This window comes from Chanodichthys erythropterus, chromosome 21 (assembly GCF_024489055.1).
Source record: "Chanodichthys erythropterus isolate Z2021 chromosome 21, ASM2448905v1, whole genome shotgun sequence".
NCBI classification, from domain to species: Eukaryota; Metazoa; Chordata; class Actinopteri; order Cypriniformes; family Xenocyprididae; genus Chanodichthys; species Chanodichthys erythropterus.
Genome location: NC_090241.1, coordinates 3,492,454 through 3,515,003, shown reverse-complemented (window position 1 = coordinate 3,515,003; position 22,550 = coordinate 3,492,454). Strand labels below are relative to the sequence as shown.

Sequence of the window (22,550 nt, the reverse complement as noted above, 5' to 3'; positions counted from 1 at the left end):
CAATTTTAGAAATCGTAAGTATGGATTGGTGCAATGTCCATAAATGGCTTCTCAATCCATCCCAATGTTGCCCTCAGATTTGAAGTCTCATAAAAGGAGTTTTATCTGAGTTTGATATTATAAACAAGATGATAAAGCAATGAAAGTCAATTTTAGTTTTTCTCTGCTCCTCAAATTTGATGGGAAGATTTGGCATGGACGTTTAAAATCCATTCTGTTTGGCCTGGAAATGTTCTAACAGACAAATTCTGGCTGATAACACAAGATACTGATATAGCTGTAGGGCCAAGATGACTGCCAAGGTCAACACAGGCGAGAGAACACTTTATGAAAAACATATCAAAAACGACAGCTGGACATCATAACACTAATTTAAATTTAAAGCCTGATGAAAACGAGAAATAGAAGGAAAACAAAACGAGACGAGTTTTTCTGCTTGACATAAATCCATGTGAATCATTTCTGTTTCCAAAACAAATAAGGGCTGTGCGGGTTTACATCAACCAAATGAGTGTCATGTAGGGTTTCTGCACCGTTTGTTTACAAACTCTTGAACTTCTTGACTTGACAGGGATTTTTCTGACGCTACGTCAACAGAGGTGGAATGCGCGCGTGCCAATAGATGTTAATAAGATTCGATAGACGCGCTGCTCAGAAGAGAGAACTACTCGGTGAACGCGCACTGAAAACTTGCTTATGCGATGCCCCACTAAAGAAGAGGAATATTTTTTTTTTTACTGGGTTAAAAGCAGCGATGATTTATTTTATCCTCGTGCCCCTACTTTTTAGCGCATCACAGGGTCTTCGCTTAGTTTTAATCGTGCACGAGCATTGCTGGATATGATGCCAGTTCAAAGATTCGCCGACAAACCAAGGACACATCGTTGGGACAGTTTCAGGTAGATTTGACCCGTTTGTGGATTTAAATCCCTGGATGATGCTCCCAATGCAAAAACACGTCCTCTTGTTCCTTATTATCCTCAATACGACTCTGCAACGAAGGTAAGATTTCTGCATGTTAATATTCTTGATCTCATTGAACTGCATAAATAAGTTCTCTGGAAACTAATGCAACATGAATTTTTTTTTTTTTTTTTTTTTTTTTTTTTTGAGGCAGTTTGATAAAGTTGATTTGGCTACGCCAACAAACGGAAGAATTTATGACTTTGCATTCAGGTTCAACAGGCCTTTTTAAATAACAAGAGGCAATAAAAACTGGTTTGTTAATGGCTAACTTTGGGTGGGTGGGTCATGACTTGAAGGATGAAAGGATGGAAGAGAGAAAAAGTATATCAGGAAAAATAAAACAAAACTTTAGTTGGAGAAAACACAGTGTCTTTTTTGTGGATGTGTGTCTTTGTGTGGAAATTGATGTATTTATGATTTCTTTTGCACACAGGGTGGATGGCAACCCTTTAGTGATGGATCCCAATAGTATCTGCCGTAGGACTAGAACGCTGGGAAGCAGACATACCGACCTGTGCCAATCTCAGCCTGAGATCATTCAAGAAGTGGCAAAAGGTGCCCGGATGGGCATTCGTGAATGCCAACATCAGTTCCACAACCGTCGCTGGAACTGCACCAGCCAGAGCAGGAACCTGGCCAAGATCCTGCAACAAGGTGAGGAACGAATAAAAAATCTCCTCATGATATATATTTATGCATTTAGAACTCAAAAACGACGATGCAGTCAGACCTCTTAAAGGGTTAGTTCACATAAAAATTAAAATTCTGTCATTAATTACTCACCCTCATGTCGTTCCACACCTGTAAGACCTTCATTCAGCTTCGGAACACAAATTAAGGTATTTTTGATGAAATTTGAGAGCTCTCTGTCTCCTCCATAGACAGAAATATAATCAACACTTTCAAGGTCCTGAAAGGTACTAAAGACATTGTTAAAACCTAAATAACGACTTTATTCAACAATATCTTCTCTTCTGTGTCATTCTCATATGTTGTTTACGTCCAACGCTCCCAGGTTCTACGTCAGAACGCCGACTCAATATTGGCTGGCTCCTGCATCAGCATCACACGCGTGCATCGTGCTGATCACGTGACCAGCTTTGGCCAATACTGAGCCAGCATTCGGAAGCCTTCACTGTGCTTACTGTGTCACCTGCGTAAGGATAATGACAGGGAAGAGAAGAGATTGTTGAATAAAGTTGTTGTTTTTGTTTTGTTTTTTGTGTGCAAAAAGTATTCTCGTTGCTTCATAACATTAAGGTTGAACCGCTGCAGTCACATCCACTGTTTTAACCACGTCTTTAGTACCTTTCTGGACATTGAAATTGTGTTGATTATATTGCTGTCTATGGACAGTCAGAGAGCTCTCTGATTTTATCAAAAATATCTTAATTTGTGTTCTGAAGATGAAAGAAGGTCTTACGGGTGTGGAACGACATGATGGTAAGTAATTTTCATTTTTGGGTGAACTAACCCTTTAACTGATTAGCAATGACCTTGTTCAGCAAAGCATGTTCCATATCTAGTGCATCTGTTTGTGTTTATCAGTTGCATAATAGGAATTCCTTTTTTTTTTTTCCCTAAGTTGAATTCCAATGCCTCATAATTCCCCAGAACATAATTTCAAATCCCCATTGGGTTGAAAATGTAGTTTTGAGCAAAAAGCACAGTAATTTCCCAGTAATCAAATATTTTTTTCCCCAGAAAGACAGAAAGATATTTTGACATGTCAAACGATGCTTGTGCAGAGTTGATTGATTACTTAGTCTTTGCTGAGTTCTATATGGCATGTTTGTACATTTGAAAGGAATTTTAATTTCTTTCAGATTGTAAAATTGTGGTTGGGATTCTGGCAGTGATGGCTCTCTTCATTAACACCATGCAGTTAGCCACATGGCCATTAGAGGGCATGATTGTACTATGTTAATTTGACCATGAAAATGGTTACCTGACACAGAACAGAGCTAATGCTTTTATTAGTATCTTGGACCTTGTAGTGCATATTTCTAATGAGACTGAGATGAAGATTACACTTTTTTAAATCCAAACATTACATACCGATTGCCAAACCTCATCAGTTTTTAAGTTTGACTTGTTTACATGTAAATTTGATACCAAGAAGTGAGTGCGTCTCCTTTACACTAAGGGGAAAAATGCTTTTTTGGCAGTTGAAGGTGTATTGAGGCAGGTCTAGACAACAGAGATGTGTGAGGAATGTGAATCTGCTAAATGAGTTATTGTTAATGTGGCATTTCCTTAGATTTTTAAGTGATCTTAGAAGTGGGATGGGCTGTTACTCTAAAACGGGAGTTTAGATAGAGATCAAAATCAAGCGCATACCATGATCAGACACATTTCAGATGGTCACGTAAGAATTTGTGTTTAGACAAACTGTAGATTCTTCCTTATTGAGTTAAGGCTCTATGAACTGTTCTCTAGATATCCGGGAAACTGCATTTGTGTATGCTATCACAGCTGCTGGGGTGCTGCATGCGGTGACACAAGCCTGCAGCCAGGGGGCGCTGCCACAGTGCGGCTGTGTGACCCTTCAGAGCTCCTCTCAAACTCACCATGACTCCCCGGCGGAGGAGGTACCTATCCAGGCTTCACCTGTAGAGAATGGCCGCTGGGAATGGGGGGGCTGTGGAGATGATGTGGACTTTGGCAACGAGAAGTCTCGTCAGTTCATGGATATCAGGCAGAGAAAAGGCAAGAGTGACATCAGGACCCTTATCGACCTGCACAACAATGAGGCAGGAAGACTGGTACGGTCACATTTCTTGGTTTGGAATACGAAAGGATAGCATGGTACATGGGAGATCATAGTAAATGTAATTTTTGTATTCCCAATTTGCCTTAATAGAAAAATAAAAATACACTGTTGGGTTTCCATAACTTTCTAAAAAACTATAGATAGAGCACTCTGTAAAGAAATTCAGGGGACCTGTTTTCCCCAACTTAAATAAATGCATGGTTGCAAGTTAAAAATTCAAATTTATTGTTTTAATTCAATCTTTTAAGTTACAAACATTATTTTGTAGTGTTCTGTTGACATATTAATGTTGATCATTACATCAAATTAATATCGTCTGTAATTTAAACTCAAATTTCTGCATTAATTGGCTTTTTTTTTAAATTAAGTTATAGTAACTTAAAGGGTTAGTTCACCCAAAAAATTAAAATAATGTAATTTATTACTCACCCTCATGTCGTTCCACACCCGTAAGACCTATGTTCATCTTCAGAACACAAATTAAGATATTTTTGATGAAATCCAATGGCTCAGTGAGGCCTGCATAGCCAGCAATGACATTTCCTCTCTCAGCATCCATTAATGTACTAAAAACATACTTAAATCAGTTCATGTGAGTACAATGGTTCAATATTAATATTATAAAGCGACGAGAATATTTTTGGTGTGCCAAAAAACAAAATAACGACTTATTTAGTGATGGCCGATTTCAAAACACTGCTTCAGGAAGCTTCGGAGCATAATGAATCAGAGTATCGAATCATGATTCGGATCGCGTGTCAAACTGCCAAACTGCAGAAATCATGTGACTCTGGCGCTCCGAACCGCTGATTTGACATGCCGATTCATAACGCTCCGAAGCTTCCTGAAGCAGTGTTTTGAAATCGGCCATCACTATATAAGTCATTATTTTGTTTTTTTGGCGCACCAAAAATATTCTCGTGGCTTTATAATATTAATATTGAACCACTGTACTCACATGAACTGATTTAAATATGTTTTTAGTACATTAATGGAGCTTGAGAGAGGAAATGTCATTGCTCCCTATGCAGGCCTCACTGAGCCATCAGATTTCATCAAAAATATCTTAATTTGCGTTCAGAAGATTAACAAAGGTCTTACGGGTGTGGAACAGCATTAGGGTGAGTAATTAATGACAGAATTTTCATTTTTGGGTGAACTAACCCTTTAACGGAATTGTCTAGATAACTTCGGAAATTAGGCAGTGGATTACTTGTTCCCAGCATGCTTTACATAGGACTGGATAAGGAGAATAAATAAGTGTTAATTTATTTGTTTTTAGTGAAGGGAAAGACCTGTTAGTGTTTAATGCTGTTATGATTGACTTTCTGTAATGTTGAAGTTTTGGTGGTTACCATTGTGCTGAAGAGTAGATACAGCGCTAATGCCAGTGACGAGTAATATCTTACTTTACTTGTTCATTAAATATACATGTTAAATAAGTTATGTTAGCATGTGCTATGAGAGCTGTTGATTTGAACTGAAATAGATCAGATTAATTGGTTCCAGGACTACAACTTTGGTAGTTGGAGCGACTTAATTTTTTTTAGTAATCAACTTTAAAAAAATTGTGTTTATGCTACAAATTATTAAGTTCCTCTAACTCGATGTAGCTTGTTGGTTGAATGTAAATTCCCTCAAAGTTGTCATAACTCAAAAAAACTGATGCAAACTGTTGGGATAATTTTGTTGTTGAGCCAACACATTATTTTTTTAGAGTGAGATATGGACTACAGCAGAGAAATGTGTCATATTTACAGTCACTCTCTCAGCAACTGCAATGTTTACTCTGTCACCATGAAATCAATTATTATTTGTATGGAATATTGCAGTATTTATTATAAATGATTTATCCCTGGACATCATAGTTATTATTATTATTGTTTTTAATTCATGTGCCTCCATAATCTTTCATAAAAATATACATCTCTTCTTTTCTCCGTTGAATTGTTTACCAATTCTAATGCCATGGCAAAAGTTGGAGCAAAGCATGCTAACTGTTCTGTCGTTGACTGCACAGACGAGCACTGAACGCTATTTAGAGTCTTGTTAGCCTTGGCTCTGTTTGACAAACAGGTACGCTATATGTATAGTGGGCGTCCATACTGGTTTTGTACAAAAGATGAACATGACGGCACATGCTAGGAATCAACTCCACAGCAACTACATCAATTTATCCACTAACCATTCAGAAACGTCTAAAAGTTGTAACTTCTTCTTGAGTCTCTCCATCAGTGTCGGTTTGAACAATGTAAGGCTGAACACCGTTACTGACAATCCTCATTTTGTATGCGTGAGATTCTCCAGCTTTGTTGTTGTTGAGCTGTTAAAGCTCCGCCCTCTTCTGGAAAGGGGGTGGGAGCAGCAGCTCATTTGCATTTAAAGGGACACACACAAAAACGGCGTGTTTTTGCTCACACCCAAATAGGGGCAAATTTGACAAGCTATAATAAATGATCTGTGGGGGATTTTGAGCTGAAACTTCACAGACACATTCTGGGGACACCAGAGACTTATATTACATTGACCTCGATTTTCGATTAGACCAATATAAAAATACACGTTTCACTTTTTAACTAAATGAACTAAATTGAGTTGAATAAGGACACTATTGTCTTTTGCAGTGCTGCTTTACAGCTGAAATTGAATTTGTTTCATAATTGAGGAATTTTGCTATTTTTTTCTGTTTATTACTGTAAAGCTGCTTTGAAACAATCTGTATTGTATAAAGCGCTATATAAATAAATGTGACCATTAACTAAACATGTCTGATCATACTTTGGCATGAAACAGAAGTTGCCATATTCTTTTCTGCCCTATTGTGATGTATATCGGCTGCTCGGACAAGAAAAAAATGTAGGACACAACTTGATTTTGTCCATTGGGAATTGATAGGATCGTCTTTTACCATTGCTGTGATGTCATGTGAGTGACAGGTTGCCCCGCCCTCGCACCAGAAAACACATAATCAGAGAAGAGATGTCGCTGCAATCTTTTTTGATTAAAGATTATGAGGACACATGAATTTAAAAAACAAAGATGTCCATGGATAAATCAGTTATTATTAAAGGAACACTCCACTTTTTTTGAAAATAGGCTCATTTTCCAACTCCCCTAGAGTTAAACAGTTGAGTTTTACCGTTTTCAAATCCATTCAGCCGATCTCCGGTTCTGGCGGTAACACTTTTAGCATAGCTTAGCATAGTTCATTGAATCTGATTAGACCGTTAGCATCACGCTTAAAAATGACCAAAGAGTTTTGATATTTTTCCTATTTAAAACTTGACTCTTCTGTAGTTAAATCGTGTACTAAGATCGGCGGAAAATGAAAAGTTGCGATTTTCTAGGCTGATATGGCTAGGAACTATACTCTCATTCAGGCGTAATAATCAAGGAACTTTGCTGCCGTATCATGGCTGCAGCAGTGCAATGATATTACGCAGCGTCTCTCACAAACGTCTCCATGGTTGCAAGGCACGTTCCCTGTGCAAGCAGGGGCTCACGGGCGCTGCGTAATATCATTGCACTGCTGCAGCCATGGAACGGCAGCAAAGTTCCTTGATTATTACGCCTGAATGAGAGTATAGTTCCTAGCCATATCAGCCTAGAAAATCACAACTTTTCATTTTCTGTCAGTCTTAGTACACGATTTAACTACAGAAGAGTCAAGTTTTAAATAGGAAAAATATCAAAACTCTTTAGTCATTTTTAAGCGCGATGCTAACGGTCTAATCAGATTCAATGAACTATGCTAAGCTATGCTAAAAGTGGTACCGCCAGAACCGGAGATCGGCTGAATGGATTCGAAAACGGTAAAACTCAACTGTTTAACTCTAGGGGAGTTGGAAAATTAGCCTATTTTCAAAAAAAGTGGAGTGTTCCTTTAACACTGCAATATTCCATACAAAACAAATAATTGTCAGTTTTGATTTTATGGTGACTTTAACTTAAGAGAATGGATGAAATGCACATATGAAGAAAGAAAGCATATTGTTGTCTCATTCATCACTTTTCTGTCTGGTCTTATGTGTGTTCAGGCCATACGGATACAGATGCGAACAGAGTGTAAATGTCATGGCCTTTCTGGTTCCTGCACACTTCGCAGCTGCTGGAGGAAGATGCCTCTCTTCCGTCAGGTCGGTGACTATCTCATGCAGAGCTTCCATACGGCCGTTCGCGTGATGGGTGGGAATGATGGGAAATCGCTTGCCCCCATCGATCCGGATGCCCCTCCCCTGGATGCAAACGTCCTCATCTATTCAGCTGAGTCACCTGATTTCTGTCAGGCCAATCAAAGGACCGGTACAGAAGGCACACAGGGTCGTGTGTGTAACAGCACAGAGACGGGGCCGGGAGGCTGTGACAGCCTGTGCTGTGGGAAAGGATTTGCAGACTACACACTGGAACATGAGGAAAACTGTCTGTGTCGGTTTCACTGGTGCTGTGAGGTTCAGTGCCAGAGATGTTCTGTGAGAAAGGACGTCAGCCTCTGCTTGTGAAGTCGAGGAGCTATAAAACAGAATTGCATCTGTGATAGTTGTATTTGAGCTATTTTCTCTCCTATATGCAGAGGAGCATCTTCTGTGCAGAAGGACGCAGTGACTTGTGAAAGCAAGTGCTTTTTTTGATGGTCCACTGGTTATTGCAAACAAGACTGAGCAATATCTATAAGTCAGGTGGGAGTCTGGCTTGTGACATATAAACAAACATATGTTGCGCTGCCACCTGCTGGTACTTTATTAAGAGAAATGAGTGTATATAGAAATAAAGTGTTTTCAGAACACCACCTGGGAATAGACTGATGAGCTTGAAACTTGAGACAAAAACATCCTGTGATGCACTTTGGCCAAATCAAAGCTCTCATGTGGCCATTTTCTTTGGTATTTGAAAATGAACCAATATCAGTACTGTCCATGGTGCTGAATCCCTGACTGATGTGTTTGTCTGGCAAACCTAAAGATACAGTCAGTACCCAACTGATTTAGATTTTGTTGGTTATCATTTTACATTTTCCTTTGTACCTGTACATGCTTTTAATTACCTGCTTATGTTTGTGGCAAGACACTGAAAAAATTGTAACCTAAAAAAAAAAAAGTTCTTCATGTGGTAATATCTAAGTTAAAGGGTTAGTTCACCCAAAAATGAAAATTCTGTCATTAATTACTCACCCTCATGTTGTTCCACACCCGTAAGACCTTTTCAGAACACAAATTAAGATATTTTTGATAAAATCCGATGGCTCAGTGAGGCCTGCATTGCAGGCAAGATAATTAACACTTTCAGATGCCCAGAAAGCTACTAAAGACATATTTAAAACAGTTCATGTGACTACAGTGGTTCAACCTAAATGTTATTAAGTGAAGAGAATACTTTTTGTGTGCCAAAAACCCCCAAAATAATGACTTTATTCAACAATATCTTAATTTCAAAACACTGCTTCATGAAGCTTTATGAATCTTTTGTTTTGAATCAGTGGTTCGGAGCATGAATCAAACTGCCAAAGTCATGTGAACCAATGAAATTTCGAAACGTTTCGAAATATTTATGACGTAACGATGCCTCGTTTACTGAAATCACATGACTTTGGCAGTTTGATACATGCTTCGAACCCCTGATTCAAAACTAAAGATTCATAAAGCTTCATGAAGCAGTGTTTTGAAATTAAGATATTGTTGAATAAAGTCATTATTTTATGTACATTATTCAAAAAGTATTCTCTTCGCTTCATAACATTAAGGTTGAACCACTGTAGTCACATGAACTTTTTAAAATATGTCTTTAGTAGCTTTCTGGGCGTTTGAAAGTGTTAATTATCTTGCTGTCAATGCAGGCCTCACTGAGCCATCAGATTTTATCAAAAATATCTTAATTTGTGTTCTGAAGATGTGTTCTTATGGGTGTGGAACGACATGCGGGTGAGTAATTAACCATTTAATTGATTTTATTCCAATCAAAAATTTTATTTAACATAGTTTTATTTAATCCAACTATTGTTTAAAAATAACTATATGTCTGGCTTAAAATGAACCCAAAATAGGTTAGAAATTAAAAATCTGACACATAATTACTAGAGGCAACAATAATAATCAAAAGGTGAACATTTATTAATAAACAATGTAATAAATGTTAATTATTATTCATTAAACATATTAATAAATGTTAATTTCCAACATACTTTGGGTTCATTTTAAGCAAGAAATACAGTAATTTTTAAACAATAGTTGGGTTAAATAAAACTACCCAGCATGTTGGGCAAATGTTTAACCCAACTTGGGTTTTTTAACTCAGCATTTTTTAGAGTGTTGGGTAGCATTTGCAGGTTTACCATATTTTACAGTGCAACTCTAAACATAATAGTGGGCTAATGTTATAAGAATCTGTGTTTTACAAATGAATGTCCACAAGGTGGAGCATATAAGCTGCTAAAATGTCTGAGGCTACTGTAAGTAATGCACCTGTACCACTATAGGGGTTAAAATGCCCCTTTATTTGTGTTGTGGTATCTATACCTATTTAAAAAAGTATGAATGATATAAACCATTTCGAAGTGACAGTGTCAATCAAAAATACACAATTAAGAAAAACTACAACGTATTATTCTTCCATTTCTTCTTTTAGCTAGCTGTGAGACATATTTAGGGAATCGATTTGTGTGTCTGTGTTTGTCACCTGTAATCGTGAAGCATTGTTGGTAAAAATCCAGAAATACAGATCTGCACCCCCTTGTATAAAAATAGAAAAGACTGTCTAACCCACATACAGGCTCATATATAAGATGCGAGCATAGCTTCTCTGGTTGGTGAAACCAGACATCAGTCCTTTCACGTCGAATCAGGATTGGCAGATGAGGGAGGCTTATCCCGGTTTACAGGTCTGTACCTTTAGTTTTTTTGCCCGGCTACACATTACAAGTCCTGCCCATTGCTCCCGCTGTCTGAGGCTGCGCGCGCAGTGGGATGCAGAAGGAGTGGCGGAGCGCGCGCGCGTGTGTGACCGAAGCGAGCATCGATTATCACATAGGTACGCTAACCTAATCAACTCAACAGCTGCTTTCTCCCCACTGTATACCCAGTGGTCACGCGAAACATAAATGGACGTGAACCTGTGACTCTGAATCCGCACCTCCCCGAGGCAGTCAAGGCGAGACAGCGCATTCCGAAGGGCCGGTGGTGGGTGTTGGTCGTCAGTGGAAAAGATGGGCACGGTGCTCTCTATTTCTCCCACTTCCAGAAAAGGAGGGATTCTGGATGAGAAGACGGATGGAGCTAGCGGCAAGACGGAGAAGAGCCTCAAGCGCCATTCGGTGCTCATATCAGCTCTGACGTGGAAGCGGCTAGTCGCTGCCTCGGCCAAGAAGAAGAGTGCCAAGAAAGTGAACCCCAACCCACCCGTTTCTCACACCAGTAACCCGGTGGACCAGCTAAACACCGAGAATCTCAAAAAGTCCCAATCGGGCTCTGAGCGCAAGACGAAGTCTGGACCTCTGGCAGTGCCAGTCCCTACAGTACCGGACAAAAGCCTTCGATCCAATCAAACCCAGAATGCGTCCCAGAATGGAAAGCAGCTGCTCTCGGTCCAGCGGCAGCCGAGCAGCCGCTCCATCATCTCCCCGAGACGGGTCATCGTGCAAGCCTCCACAGGGGAGCTCCTTCGCTGCCTGAGCGAGTTCATGTGCAGGAGGTGCTACAAACTCAAAGAGCTGAGCCCGAACGAGATCATCCTGTGGTTCCGAAACGTCGACCGCTCGCTGCTCATCCAAGGCTGGCAAGACCAGGGTTTCATCACTCCTGCCAACCTGGTGTTCGTCTACCTGCTCTGCCGCGAGGCGGTGACCGAGGATATCTCCAGCGAGTACGAGCTGCAGGCCACCTTTCTCACCTGCCTGTACCTGGCCTACTCTTACATGGGCAACGAGATCTCGTACCCGCTCAAGCCCTTCCTGGTGGAGACCAACAAGGAGGTGTTCTGGGAGCGCTCCCTGCGGATCATTGATAAAATGAGTGCCAAAATGCTGCAGATCAACTCCGACCCGCACTTCTTCACCGAGGTCTTCCAGGACCTCAAGAACGAGGGGGGCTCAAACGACACGAACGGAAGATGGAGTAATAATACTAATAATCTGGACCGCTAAGTGTTGAAAGGAGAGAGAAGCTCTCTGATACCTCTCCACACCCTTCCTTCGAGGGTGCAATGAATGTAAGGCCCGACTGCTGAAGGTGGAAGAGTGTTGCGCTCTGCTACTGCTGGTTTATGGAAACGGATTTCGCCTCACCTCAGTGAGAGGGGGTTTACGTTATCACATGTGTAAAATACAACCTTCATGACCCAGTGAATGTCACGAGCGCGACCTGGGGTTTCTTCATAGTTTACTACTTAATGCATGCTTAAAGAATTCTACTCGTATCATCATTGTGGTTTTTGAAGAAGAAGAAAATTATAATAATATTACCAACAACAACAACAACGAGGTGTTGGTGCCGAGAGATGTAAATTATTAGCTTCAGTGCTGGGGTCTTATTTTTCTATTAGTTTCAGAAACGGTGTTGTCACGGGGTGCTGGCCTGCAACAGACACTCTCCTCCTGTCTCCTGTGGCGCCTGATGCTGTCTATCTGAATGTACTGTTTTACAACAAAACGATTCTCTACAGTCATATGTGCCAATTGTCATAGTATAAAACGTAATGTTTTATATTGTATATTTGAAAATATATGAATACAAATACCCCCCAGACTCTCTGCCCGCTTCTTTATTGTTTTGATGGTGAAAAGGGGACGTGATTGAAGTCGTGCGTTTTTAATGCGAGCATAAATGATCAAGGTTTTGCTGACATTGACAAGATCGCGTGGAGATGAAAGAGTGATTTCAGCATTTTCAACGAAACTCGACCACTGGTTGAATTTTAATCATGCATAGAAGCGAGCAACAGTGTTTAGGGTTTACGTCATTCCTGTGCAGGAGAATCACTGCATGTGCTTGATGAAGATAATCAGTCGGATAAAGAGCGCGTGCTGTAACAGCAGAAAACCAGTCCCTGAATTCACCTTTTCAGCTGCTAAATCGCTTTATTTTGAGTCTGGACAACAAACGCATGCATTTAATCAGGTGTTCGTGATTAAGTTCTGTGTATGTATCGGGCCCTTTTTTTATTCATGAGGGGTTGCTATCCGTGGTGCTGAAACTGGCCTTGAGTTTCGCTTCTAGGTTAAATGTGTCTACTATTAAACATAGGGGGACCTTGAACTTGGTCGATTATCTTACAAACCTCGACACGACTCTCACATATCATGTTTCAGAGGTTACAGTAAATTAAAAATCAATATTCTACTTGCTCTTGCGGTACAAACCATTGGCTGTCAGTGAAAACATCCGACTTCCAGACGTCATGCATGATTTGATTACCTCAGTAATCAAATTATTAGTTTAAAATGCATTCATTTCATTGATTTGAATTAGAATCGGGATTATATATAATAGTATTAAATCAGGGTTATATAAATATTAAACTAAAGGTTAAAAAACGCTTATTTATTTCGGTTTGATGTTCCTCACCTCCTCTCTAAAAAATGCTTGGTTAAAAACAACCCAAGTTGGGTTAAAAATGGAGATTTGGTTGTTTTAACCCAGGGGTTGGGTTAAATGTTAAAAACCCAACTATTGTTTAAAGATTACTGTAATGCTCACTTAAAATTAACCCCAAATAGGTTGGAAATGAACATTTATTAATAAGTTTAATGAATAATAATGAAACAATTAACATTTTTTAAATTGCTTATTAATAAATGTTCACCTTTGAATTTGACCTATTAATTATGTAGCCTATCTGATTTTTAATTTCCAACTTATTTTGGGTTATTTTAAGTCACCCATATAGTAATTTTTAAACAATAGGGTTAAATAAAACAACCCAGCATGTTGAGCAAACATTTATTGGATAAATAACAACCCAATCGCTGAGTTTGTCCATTTTCAACCCAATTTGGGTTGTTTTTAACCCAGCATTTTTTAAAGTGGCAACATTCAGCAAATTAAAGCACATTAACTGGTAAATTGGTACACACATATATATATATATATATCAAAATGCATATATTATACACCAAAATTTATTTAGAAACCTTGATCATTTCATTCATTATTACAGTTTATTCACTATAGTTTCACAAAAGCTTACTTTATTTTGCTATCCTCACTATCCTCACTTCCATAAATGAACTATAGTGTCCTGCATGCACCCATACAAATATAAAACAACTTATCTAGTGTCTGAATAATTTTTGGTTTAACTGTGTGTGTGTGTATATATATATATATATATATATATATATATCTATATATATATATATATATATATATATATATATATATATAATGCTGACACCGTTGACTTCCTCCTATAGGTACAGGTAGTCCTCAAGAAAAACGTCTTCGGTGTGAAAATGGCCTCAGGGATGCATGAGTCATTGAGCGAGTAAGAAGCAGCTGGTTTGAAATGAGAGAACCCCAGAATTTGTGAATAAAACACGTGGTTCGGGAGTTCGAACATTTGATTGGCTGGATTTTGGTGCAGTCTGATAGAAGTGTCATTGTGACGGAAGGCTGCAGAACCGGCCACAGGAATTCAGCGGGCGCATTCCGCTCCGTCTCTATGGCAACGGCTATATTAGTAAAGGGTCTGATGCAGATCAAACGCGTGGGATGAGAAAAGCTGTATCTCGTACAATAGCTGTCCCTAAATATGAAACCGGACGGCCAGAGTCAATTTATTAGGCTAGATACAATATAGTGTCCGTAAACGTGTAATATACCTATATATGTACAGATGCCTCTATATTCAATCAATGTTCCTGAGAGTGGAGCAGGAGAGGCTGCAGAGTCAGACATGAATGTTAATGAGCCCTTAAAGCGATATACAATGCAGCAGCAAGCATGAATTAGGCGTTATTCTTGAATGAACCTTTAGGGTGAAGATGATTCCTGTTAAATAAGGGGTTTATGTAAGTGTCTGATGGAGCCGCAGCCACAGATGGATGCAGCTGCAGGAATGCGGTTGCCGTGGAAACGCCAGCAGCAGGAAGCAAGATGTAGGGACCACAGAAAGGATGAAGCAGGCAATTAATAATTTACAATATTTCTTTCGGCTTTCTATTTTTACTAGAGATGACTGTCAAACCTTTCGTGGGAATGTGGGATTATTTCCGTAGGTTATATGTAAAGCAGCCTGATTAATATAGTGAATTCAGAGAGAGACAACAAGTGACAGATATATTCTTCAGGCATTCATGATTCCACTGAAACACAAAATAAGTAGTTTTACTTACCTGCAAGTTTTCAAACTTATGTCAGAGAGACAATTTATTAAACTAAAGGTTAAAAAAAGCTTATTTGTTTTGGTTTAATGTTCCTCGCAAAAAAAAAAAAAAAAAAAATGTTAGGTTGAAAATGGACAAAGCAGTGATTGGGTTGTTTTAACCCAGCGGTTGGGTTAAATCTTTGACACAACTTGCTGGGCATTTTTATTTAACTCAACTATTGTTTTAAAATGACTGTACTGCTTGCTTAAAATGAACCCAAAATGTTGGAAAGTAACATTTATTAATATGCTCAATGAATAATAATTAAACAACAAACATTTATTACATTTCTTATTAATAAATGTTCACCTTTTGATTATTATTGTTGCCTCTAGTAATTATGCATTATTTATTAATTATGCATTATTAATTATACATATTTTGGGTTATTTTAAGTCAGCCATATAGTCATTTACTGAATAGTTGAGTTAAATAAAACTATCCAGCAGGTTGGGCGAACATTTAACACAACCGTTTGGTTAAAACAACCCAATCACTGCGTTTGTCCATTTTCAACCCATCTTGTGTTGTTTTTAACACAGTATTTTTTAGAGTGGCAACATTCAACGAATTAAAGCACATTAAATGGTAAATTGGTACATTAGTAGTCGAAGTATGCAATGATAACTTCTGAAGCATAACAACTCATTTCAAATATAAGCAACTTCACACTGAATTTTTCTGGACCTACAACGTTGTTTTCATTTTGTAAAGAGGTCAGGATGATTTTCTCTTTCTATCAAGACAGGTAAACATGAAAAACACACAGACAGAATGAATTCATATAAAACATTGATTGATAAGAATCATATCCATCATATCTGTTTATTTCATTTTGTCATCAGCATGAGCAATAGTTTGTTTATCTCTGTACTTTACTCACGTGGGGCTTATGTCTTTCTACAGACTATATTGGTATGGGCTAATCTTGGTTATAAGATTATTGTATTGTCCCTGTACAGTTACAGTTACAGCCCCTCTGAGACACTCAGCTGAATTCAGAAGACATAATCCACAGCAAGTATGGATGAAAATAACTAATGGGTCAAGACATAAACAGTTTCACTCCTATGCAATTCAATTGTATGAAATAAAATAATATGTGTGTGTATATATATATATATATATATATATATATATATATATATATATATATATATATATATATATATATATATATATAAAGCCTCTAAGTTCAGCAAATTAATGTTAAGAACTTTAATGTCAATGAAAATGACCTATTAATTGCCATTAAAGTGAAATTACTGAACATAAACATACGAGCTTGATAACAATGCTCATTTTAGAAGAAAATTTCAGAATGTGTGTGTGTGTGTGTGTGTGTGTGTGTGTGTGTGTGTGTGTGTGTGTGTGTGTGTGTGTGTGTGTGTGTGTGTGTGTGTGTGTGTGTGTGTGAAGGAGTGAGGAGAGGTTTGAGTTTTAGACCATCAGAGCGAGGACAAACAGAGTCAAGTGAGGACATTTTAGCCTGTCCACACTTTCTGAGAGCCGTTTAAAGTCCTGTTTGAGGGTCAAGACTTTGTTTTAGGGATCAGGTTATAGTTAGGTAAAGAGTCAGTTTAGGATAAGGGCTCAGGTTAGGCACTTAGTTGTGATGGGTATGATTAGGGTAAGGAGCTGGAGATTGTCAATGAATATCCTCACAAAGATAGATGTACAAGTGTGTGTGTGTGTGTGTGTGTGTGTGTGTGTGTGTGTGTGTGTGTGTGTGTGTGTGTGTGTGTGTGTGTGTGTGTGTGTGTGTGTGTGTGTGTGTGTGTCCAGAAGACCCCACAAAGTATGGGATATATGGAATGTTTGACTTTGTGGGTCCTTTAATTGGAAATAAATTTCAACCAGAGATTTTTTTGATGTTTTGGAAGACTGCATTAATGTGATCAAAATTCAGAAACAATTAAAAAAAAACAAACAAACAAACAAAAAAAAAACAGTAATATTGTGAAATATTATTGCAACTTTTATGTATTATAATATATTTTAAAATTTATTATTGATAGCAAATCTGAATTTTCAGCAGCCAGTACTCTAGTCTTGTTAAGAACAATTGTTCTGCTTAATAGTTTTGTGTAAACCATGATAGTTTTTTTTTGTTTTTCAGATTTATTCGATGAATATAAAGTTCAAGAGGATTTTTATTTGATATTTATAACCCTGGACCACAAAGCCAGTCATACAATATTTGAAAATCTGGAAACTGAGGGTGCAAAAAAATCTAAATATTGAGCAAATCACCTTTAAAGTTGTCCAAATGAAGTCCTTAGCCATGCATATCCATTCACAAAAATACATGTTTTTGATATATTTACAGTAGGAAATTTATCATTTTAACCCATACAATGTATTGTTGGCTATCGCTACAAATATACCCGTGCGACTTATGACTGGTTTTGTGGTCCAGGGTCACATGCACCTCTCCTGCTCTAATTTATGGAAGCCCGTTTCCGCCACAGTTGAGTAAAAAAATATAATTCTGTAAGTCATAATAATGAGAAACTTTCTCATAATTATGACTTAGTATCTCATTATATTGAGAAAGTTTCTCATAATAATGTTACTGTAATAATGACTTAGTATCTCATAATAATGAGAAAAATTATCGTAATTATGACTTAGTTTCTCATAATAATGAGAAACTTTACCGTAATAATGAGAAAGAGCAGCGGAGCAGAAGGGCATGGCACGCTAGCGACATCCGCTGGTCAAAGTCTCGTAAATGCGAGAACAGCAAACATGGCACATTCTGCCTTCGTGCACTTCTATTTTCGTTACATTCAAGGTAATCTACAAAGTGCAGTCTATAGTATCATTAAATAACATCAGTTATAAATTATCAGTATATCTTCAATACTTTTGGTCCGTGTACGTTTTGATAGTTTGTTTTCCAATTTGAAATGAAATACGCAGAAACGAGAAAACGGTCGTTTCCCGTTTTTTCGTTTGTTAAAAAAAACGGAAAAACGAGATTTTGACTCGATTTTCGTTTTTTCGGGTCACGGATAGAAAACGGAAACACGACTTCAAAACTCGTTTTCCACATGTGGGCGGTCATTACACGCCCCTTTCAGCCGATTGGTCAATCAAATCTGAGCCAGTGACGTCATCTTCAGTTCGTTCAACAAAATAACAGTCCTCTGCCGCTATATCAGTAGATGTCATAAATCGGCTTTCTTCTGTGCAACCTAATGTATTTCACAGAAAAACAAAATAAAAAAACTACAGTTTTTATTTTATTCTATTTTGAATAAATAGAATAAATCACAATAAATAAGTAGTGTAAGCAATTTTGAAAAACAAACAATAGCTCATCTCTCTTTATTTATTTATTTTATACATTGCCTGCTGAATATAGGCTAATGTTAATAACCCTTTGGTTAAAAGATTGAGGGAATATGTAAAGATCAAACATTAAAGATCAAAATTACAGCTACATAGCTATTTTAGTTATGACAAAAATAATATATAAATGTTAAGCCAAAACGAATTCATTTAAAGCTGAATTGAAACAGAATCCGGCGTTATAACTACCTCTCTAATTTGACACAAATCCAAATGTTTCAATATTCACGATTCACTATATTTATTATTTAAACGCTTTTATTGTAGCCTACACAGACTACTTAAAATGAGCAGTATAACTTTTTATATATTTGGTTGAATGTATGTTATTTTGACAGTTAACAGGCTGTGATGTCAAGTTACTAAAACTGATGTTGTGTGTGCGTGAGGCGCCGACGCGTTCACTTGAATTTTCTTATCCTAAAAGCGGAAACAACTTAAAATACTCAGACATTTATGGTCAAATATATGTAACACCATTCGAATCTGTGAAGGGTTAAATAGGCCTATTATTTTTGTACACTCACAATAAAAAAAAAAACATTGCTCGTAAAATAAACAAAGAAATGTTCTGCTGTCTCGGTTTCCTTTCTATGAACTTCTCAAAAATGAACCGACACTCATATTGTCGCATTTTTTCCCCTTTCATTTTGGTAATATGTTAATTACTTAAGTGAAATAAATTTCGCGCATAGACATAGGCTATTTATTCCTTTTATATAATTGAATCCTTTGTTCTCCATTCACAGAAGCGCTGCAGGTGCGTGATGATGATGGATCCTCATGTTCTGTTGTTTATTCTGCTATTTGTTCATGTAGGCTAAAACTAAACCCCTGGGATTTTTTAATGATTCACAGACATTTATCAAATTTCATTTAATTCTAATTTAATATAATCTTGTCGGTTAATGAAACGATGATCGCATCAGTTGAAAGTCAGGGGGGGAAACAGAAATTATATTGACAAAGCAACAATAATTTTCGTTTAGTTTAAGTTTTTCAAAACATCCACAGAACTGCATACATTTTCCCGCTGTTTAAGCCACGAATATTTACAAAATAAAATAATTACAAAGATGATAAAAGATAGTAAAATAATTACAAAGATAATAAAAGTTCTATGTTTAATATACGAGAGTTTTTGTTTTGCTGTTGTCCACTAAAGCAATTGACGCAGAATCGCCAATAGCCGTTAAATCGAAATTGAAAGTAAAATGTTCAGGGCCATTAATAGCTAATTCATTCAAAAGCGAAGGAAAGACAGAAAAAGTGAGGATAGCAAGTAAACCGTGACATATAATAATGTTCACTGTGTTCATAAAAGTGTTTAATTTAAGAGATAAAATCTGTATGGTATGGTCATTTATAAGCTAAGGAAAACTAAAAAGCCCCCGATGGTGATAACGTTATTAGGTGTTGCCACCTAGTGCCTATTTTCTAATATGACTGCATAGTCTACTGCAAGGAATGCGTCTGCTAAATGATTGAATTTAAATTTATAAAATGTAAACAAAACATTAAAATAAGAAAAATGAGTGCAGTAGCCACTGATCTATAATAGAGAATAGTCTATCATTATGTATAGCCTATTGATCGGTGGTAGTAGCCCAAAGGATGTCATGCGCTTGGTAACAGATGTAGAGGCATTTACATTTTACATTTTAAAAGCACAAACAGCTTAAAAACAGACTTAATTAAATTTACTGTAGGTTTTTTAAACTTTTTTTTTATCTGTGCAAACATATTTCTGTGAAATACACGTTAGGTTGCACAGAAGAAAGCCGATTTATGACATCTACTGAGGACTGTTATTTTGTTGAACGAACTGAAGATGACGTCATTGGCTCAGATCTGATAGACCAATCGGCTGAAAGGGGCGTGTAATGACCGCGCACATGTGGAAAACGAGTTTTGAAGTCGTGTTTCCGTTTTCTATCCGTGACCCGAAAAAAAAGAAAATCGAGTCAAAATCTCGTTTTTCTGTTTTTTTTAACAAACGAAAAAACGGGAAACGACCGTTTTCTCGTTTCTGCGTATTTCATTTCAAATTGGAAAACAAACTATCAAAACGTACACGGACCACTTTTCAATGCACATGAACGCAAAGTGGTTTCTGTGGTAACGGTGGAAACTGTTGCATGAACGCGCATCAGATTAACGAAGGAATATGACATTTATTCGTTAAGTTTAAAGGTGCTAAAGAGGATCTTTTCGTCGACTGAGACACCAAAGACTGTTACTGAGTTTTTGAAATGAGCGCATGTGTTAGAACAACCCCCCTCCTTCGAAGGAATGCCTCCCAAAACTCGTAAACAATCGTATTGGAACACGAGTGTTTACCACCGGCATTCGCTGTGTCGTGTTAGTGGATTCATTATGTCGGACTCACTGCAGGTAACTCATAATCTTGATCAGGTTACTCCTGTCTCTGGACAAAAAACATTGCATGTGGTGCCTGTGGAGTGTGGAAAGTTACTGGAGCGCGCAGCTGCGCTCGTCTCTCACAAGGAATGTCATGGCAGTGATTGACAAGCCAGAGGGCCAATCATTTACGTGATGATCGTGTAAACGATTGGCTGATGTTTTTAAGGCCCTACCTCGTGCACAGATGATGTATATTAATATTATTCCTTTCAGTGCACCTAATAAATAGTCTTTTATCAGTTAGTGAAGACAGTTTCAAGTAATATTACAAAAATGTATAAAACAAAACATCCTCTTTAGCACCTTTAAGTGCAACGTCTTCATGTGGGTTTATGCATTAACTGTATCACGTATTTCACGGATGAGTCTCGGCTATTTCATGTACAGGTTTGCCTAGACATAGGCACTGGAAAGCTTTTCTAATATAAACCGAATCCTAAAGCACTTGGCCAGTCATAAACCTTCATTCCTGTGATATTCCTACAGAAAACACCTTTTAAGATGTTTATGACTCATTAGAATGTATTTAAAAGACAGCTTTCCAGGTGAAGCAATCTTTAACAGAGTTGGATATGTAGGTGTGTGCTGTCTTATCATTCCTCTATCTGTTTGAAATCCATGGATCAATGAATGTTACAAATGACACAAAAATACAAATGAATAAACGATTATATCCCATCTCATATAGGCTACTGATAATTTATCAATAATGTTATTTATTTAATGACATTATAGATTACACTATTGCAGAACGTGCCATGGTTGAGGAGTTCTCGCATTTGACCAGCGGATGTCGCTAGCGTGTCACTGCTCCACTGCTTTGCGTATGCGTAGATGTTTCTCATTATTACGGTAAAGTTTCTCGTTATTACGAGAAAGTTTCTAGTTATTATGAGATGTTAAGTCATTATTACGAGAAAGTTTCTCATTATTATGAGATGTTAAGTCATTATTACGGTAAAGTTTCTCATTATTATGAGATGTTAAGTCATTATTACGGTAAAGTTTCTCACTATTATGAGAAACTAAGTCATTATTATGAGAAAGTTTCTCATTATTAAGAGAAAGTTTCTCATTATTATGAGATGTTAAGTCATTACGATAAAGTTTCTCATTATTATGAGATACTAAGTCATTATTACGATAAAGTTTCACATTATGAGATACTAAGTCATTATTACGGTAAAGTTTCTCATTATTATGAGATGTTAAGTCATTATTACGATAAAGTTTCTCATTATTATGAGATGTTAAGTCATTATTACGATAAAGTTTCTCATTATTATGAGATGTTAAGTCATTATTATGAGAAACTTTCTCATTATTATGAGATACTAAGTCATTATTATGGTAAAGTTTTTCATTATTATGAGATGTTAAGTCATTATTACGGTAAAGTTTCTCATTATTATAAGATGTTAAGTCATTATTACGGTAAAGTTTCTCATTATTATGAGATGTTAAGTCATTATTACGGTAAAGTTTCTCATTATTATGAGATGTTAAGTCATTATTACGGTAAAGTTTTTCATTATTATGAGATACTAAGTCATTATTACGAGAAAATAAGTCATAATTATGAGAAATTTTTTCATTATTCTGACATACTAAGTCATTATTATGAGAAACTTTCTCAATATAATGAGATACTAAGTCATAATTATGAGAAAGTTTCTC

General features: G+C 37.2%; 2 protein-coding genes across 2 annotated transcripts; both read left to right on the top strand.

The window, feature by feature from the left end:
- Window positions 1-934: 934 nt before the first annotated feature.
- Window positions 935-8,238, top strand: wnt6a (wingless-type MMTV integration site family, member 6a). The gene is made up of 4 exons (XM_067373972.1): window positions 935-1,002; window positions 1,400-1,620; window positions 3,406-3,731; window positions 7,777-8,238. Exons 1-4 carry the CDS (start codon window positions 935-937, stop codon window positions 8,236-8,238), a joined length of 1,077 nt encoding a protein of 358 aa, XP_067230073.1.
- A 2,696-nt stretch (window positions 8,239-10,934) lies between these two features.
- Window positions 10,935-11,870, top strand: cdk5r2a (cyclin dependent kinase 5, regulatory subunit 2a (p39)). The gene has a single exon (XM_067374404.1). The coding sequence runs from the start codon at window positions 10,935-10,937 to the stop codon at window positions 11,868-11,870; it is 936 nt and encodes a 311-aa protein (XP_067230505.1).
- The last annotated feature ends 10,680 nt before the right edge of the window (window positions 11,871-22,550 follow it).

Bases quoted from the DNA above. Each gene is read 5' to 3' on its own strand.
- wnt6a (XM_067373972.1), top strand. From the start codon at position 935: ATGATGCTCCCAATGCAAAAACACGTCCTCTTGTTCCTTATTATCCTC. The intron at 1,003-1,399 runs GTAAGATTTCTG...TTTTGCACACAG, and splicing joins AATACGACTCTGCAACGAAG to GGTGGATGGCAACCCTTTAG. The intron at 1,621-3,405 runs GTGAGGAACGAA...ACTGTTCTCTAG, and splicing joins GGCCAAGATCCTGCAACAAG to ATATCCGGGAAACTGCATTT.
- cdk5r2a (XM_067374404.1), top strand. From the start codon at position 10,935: ATGGGCACGGTGCTCTCTATTTCTCCCACTTCCAGAAAAGGAGGGATT.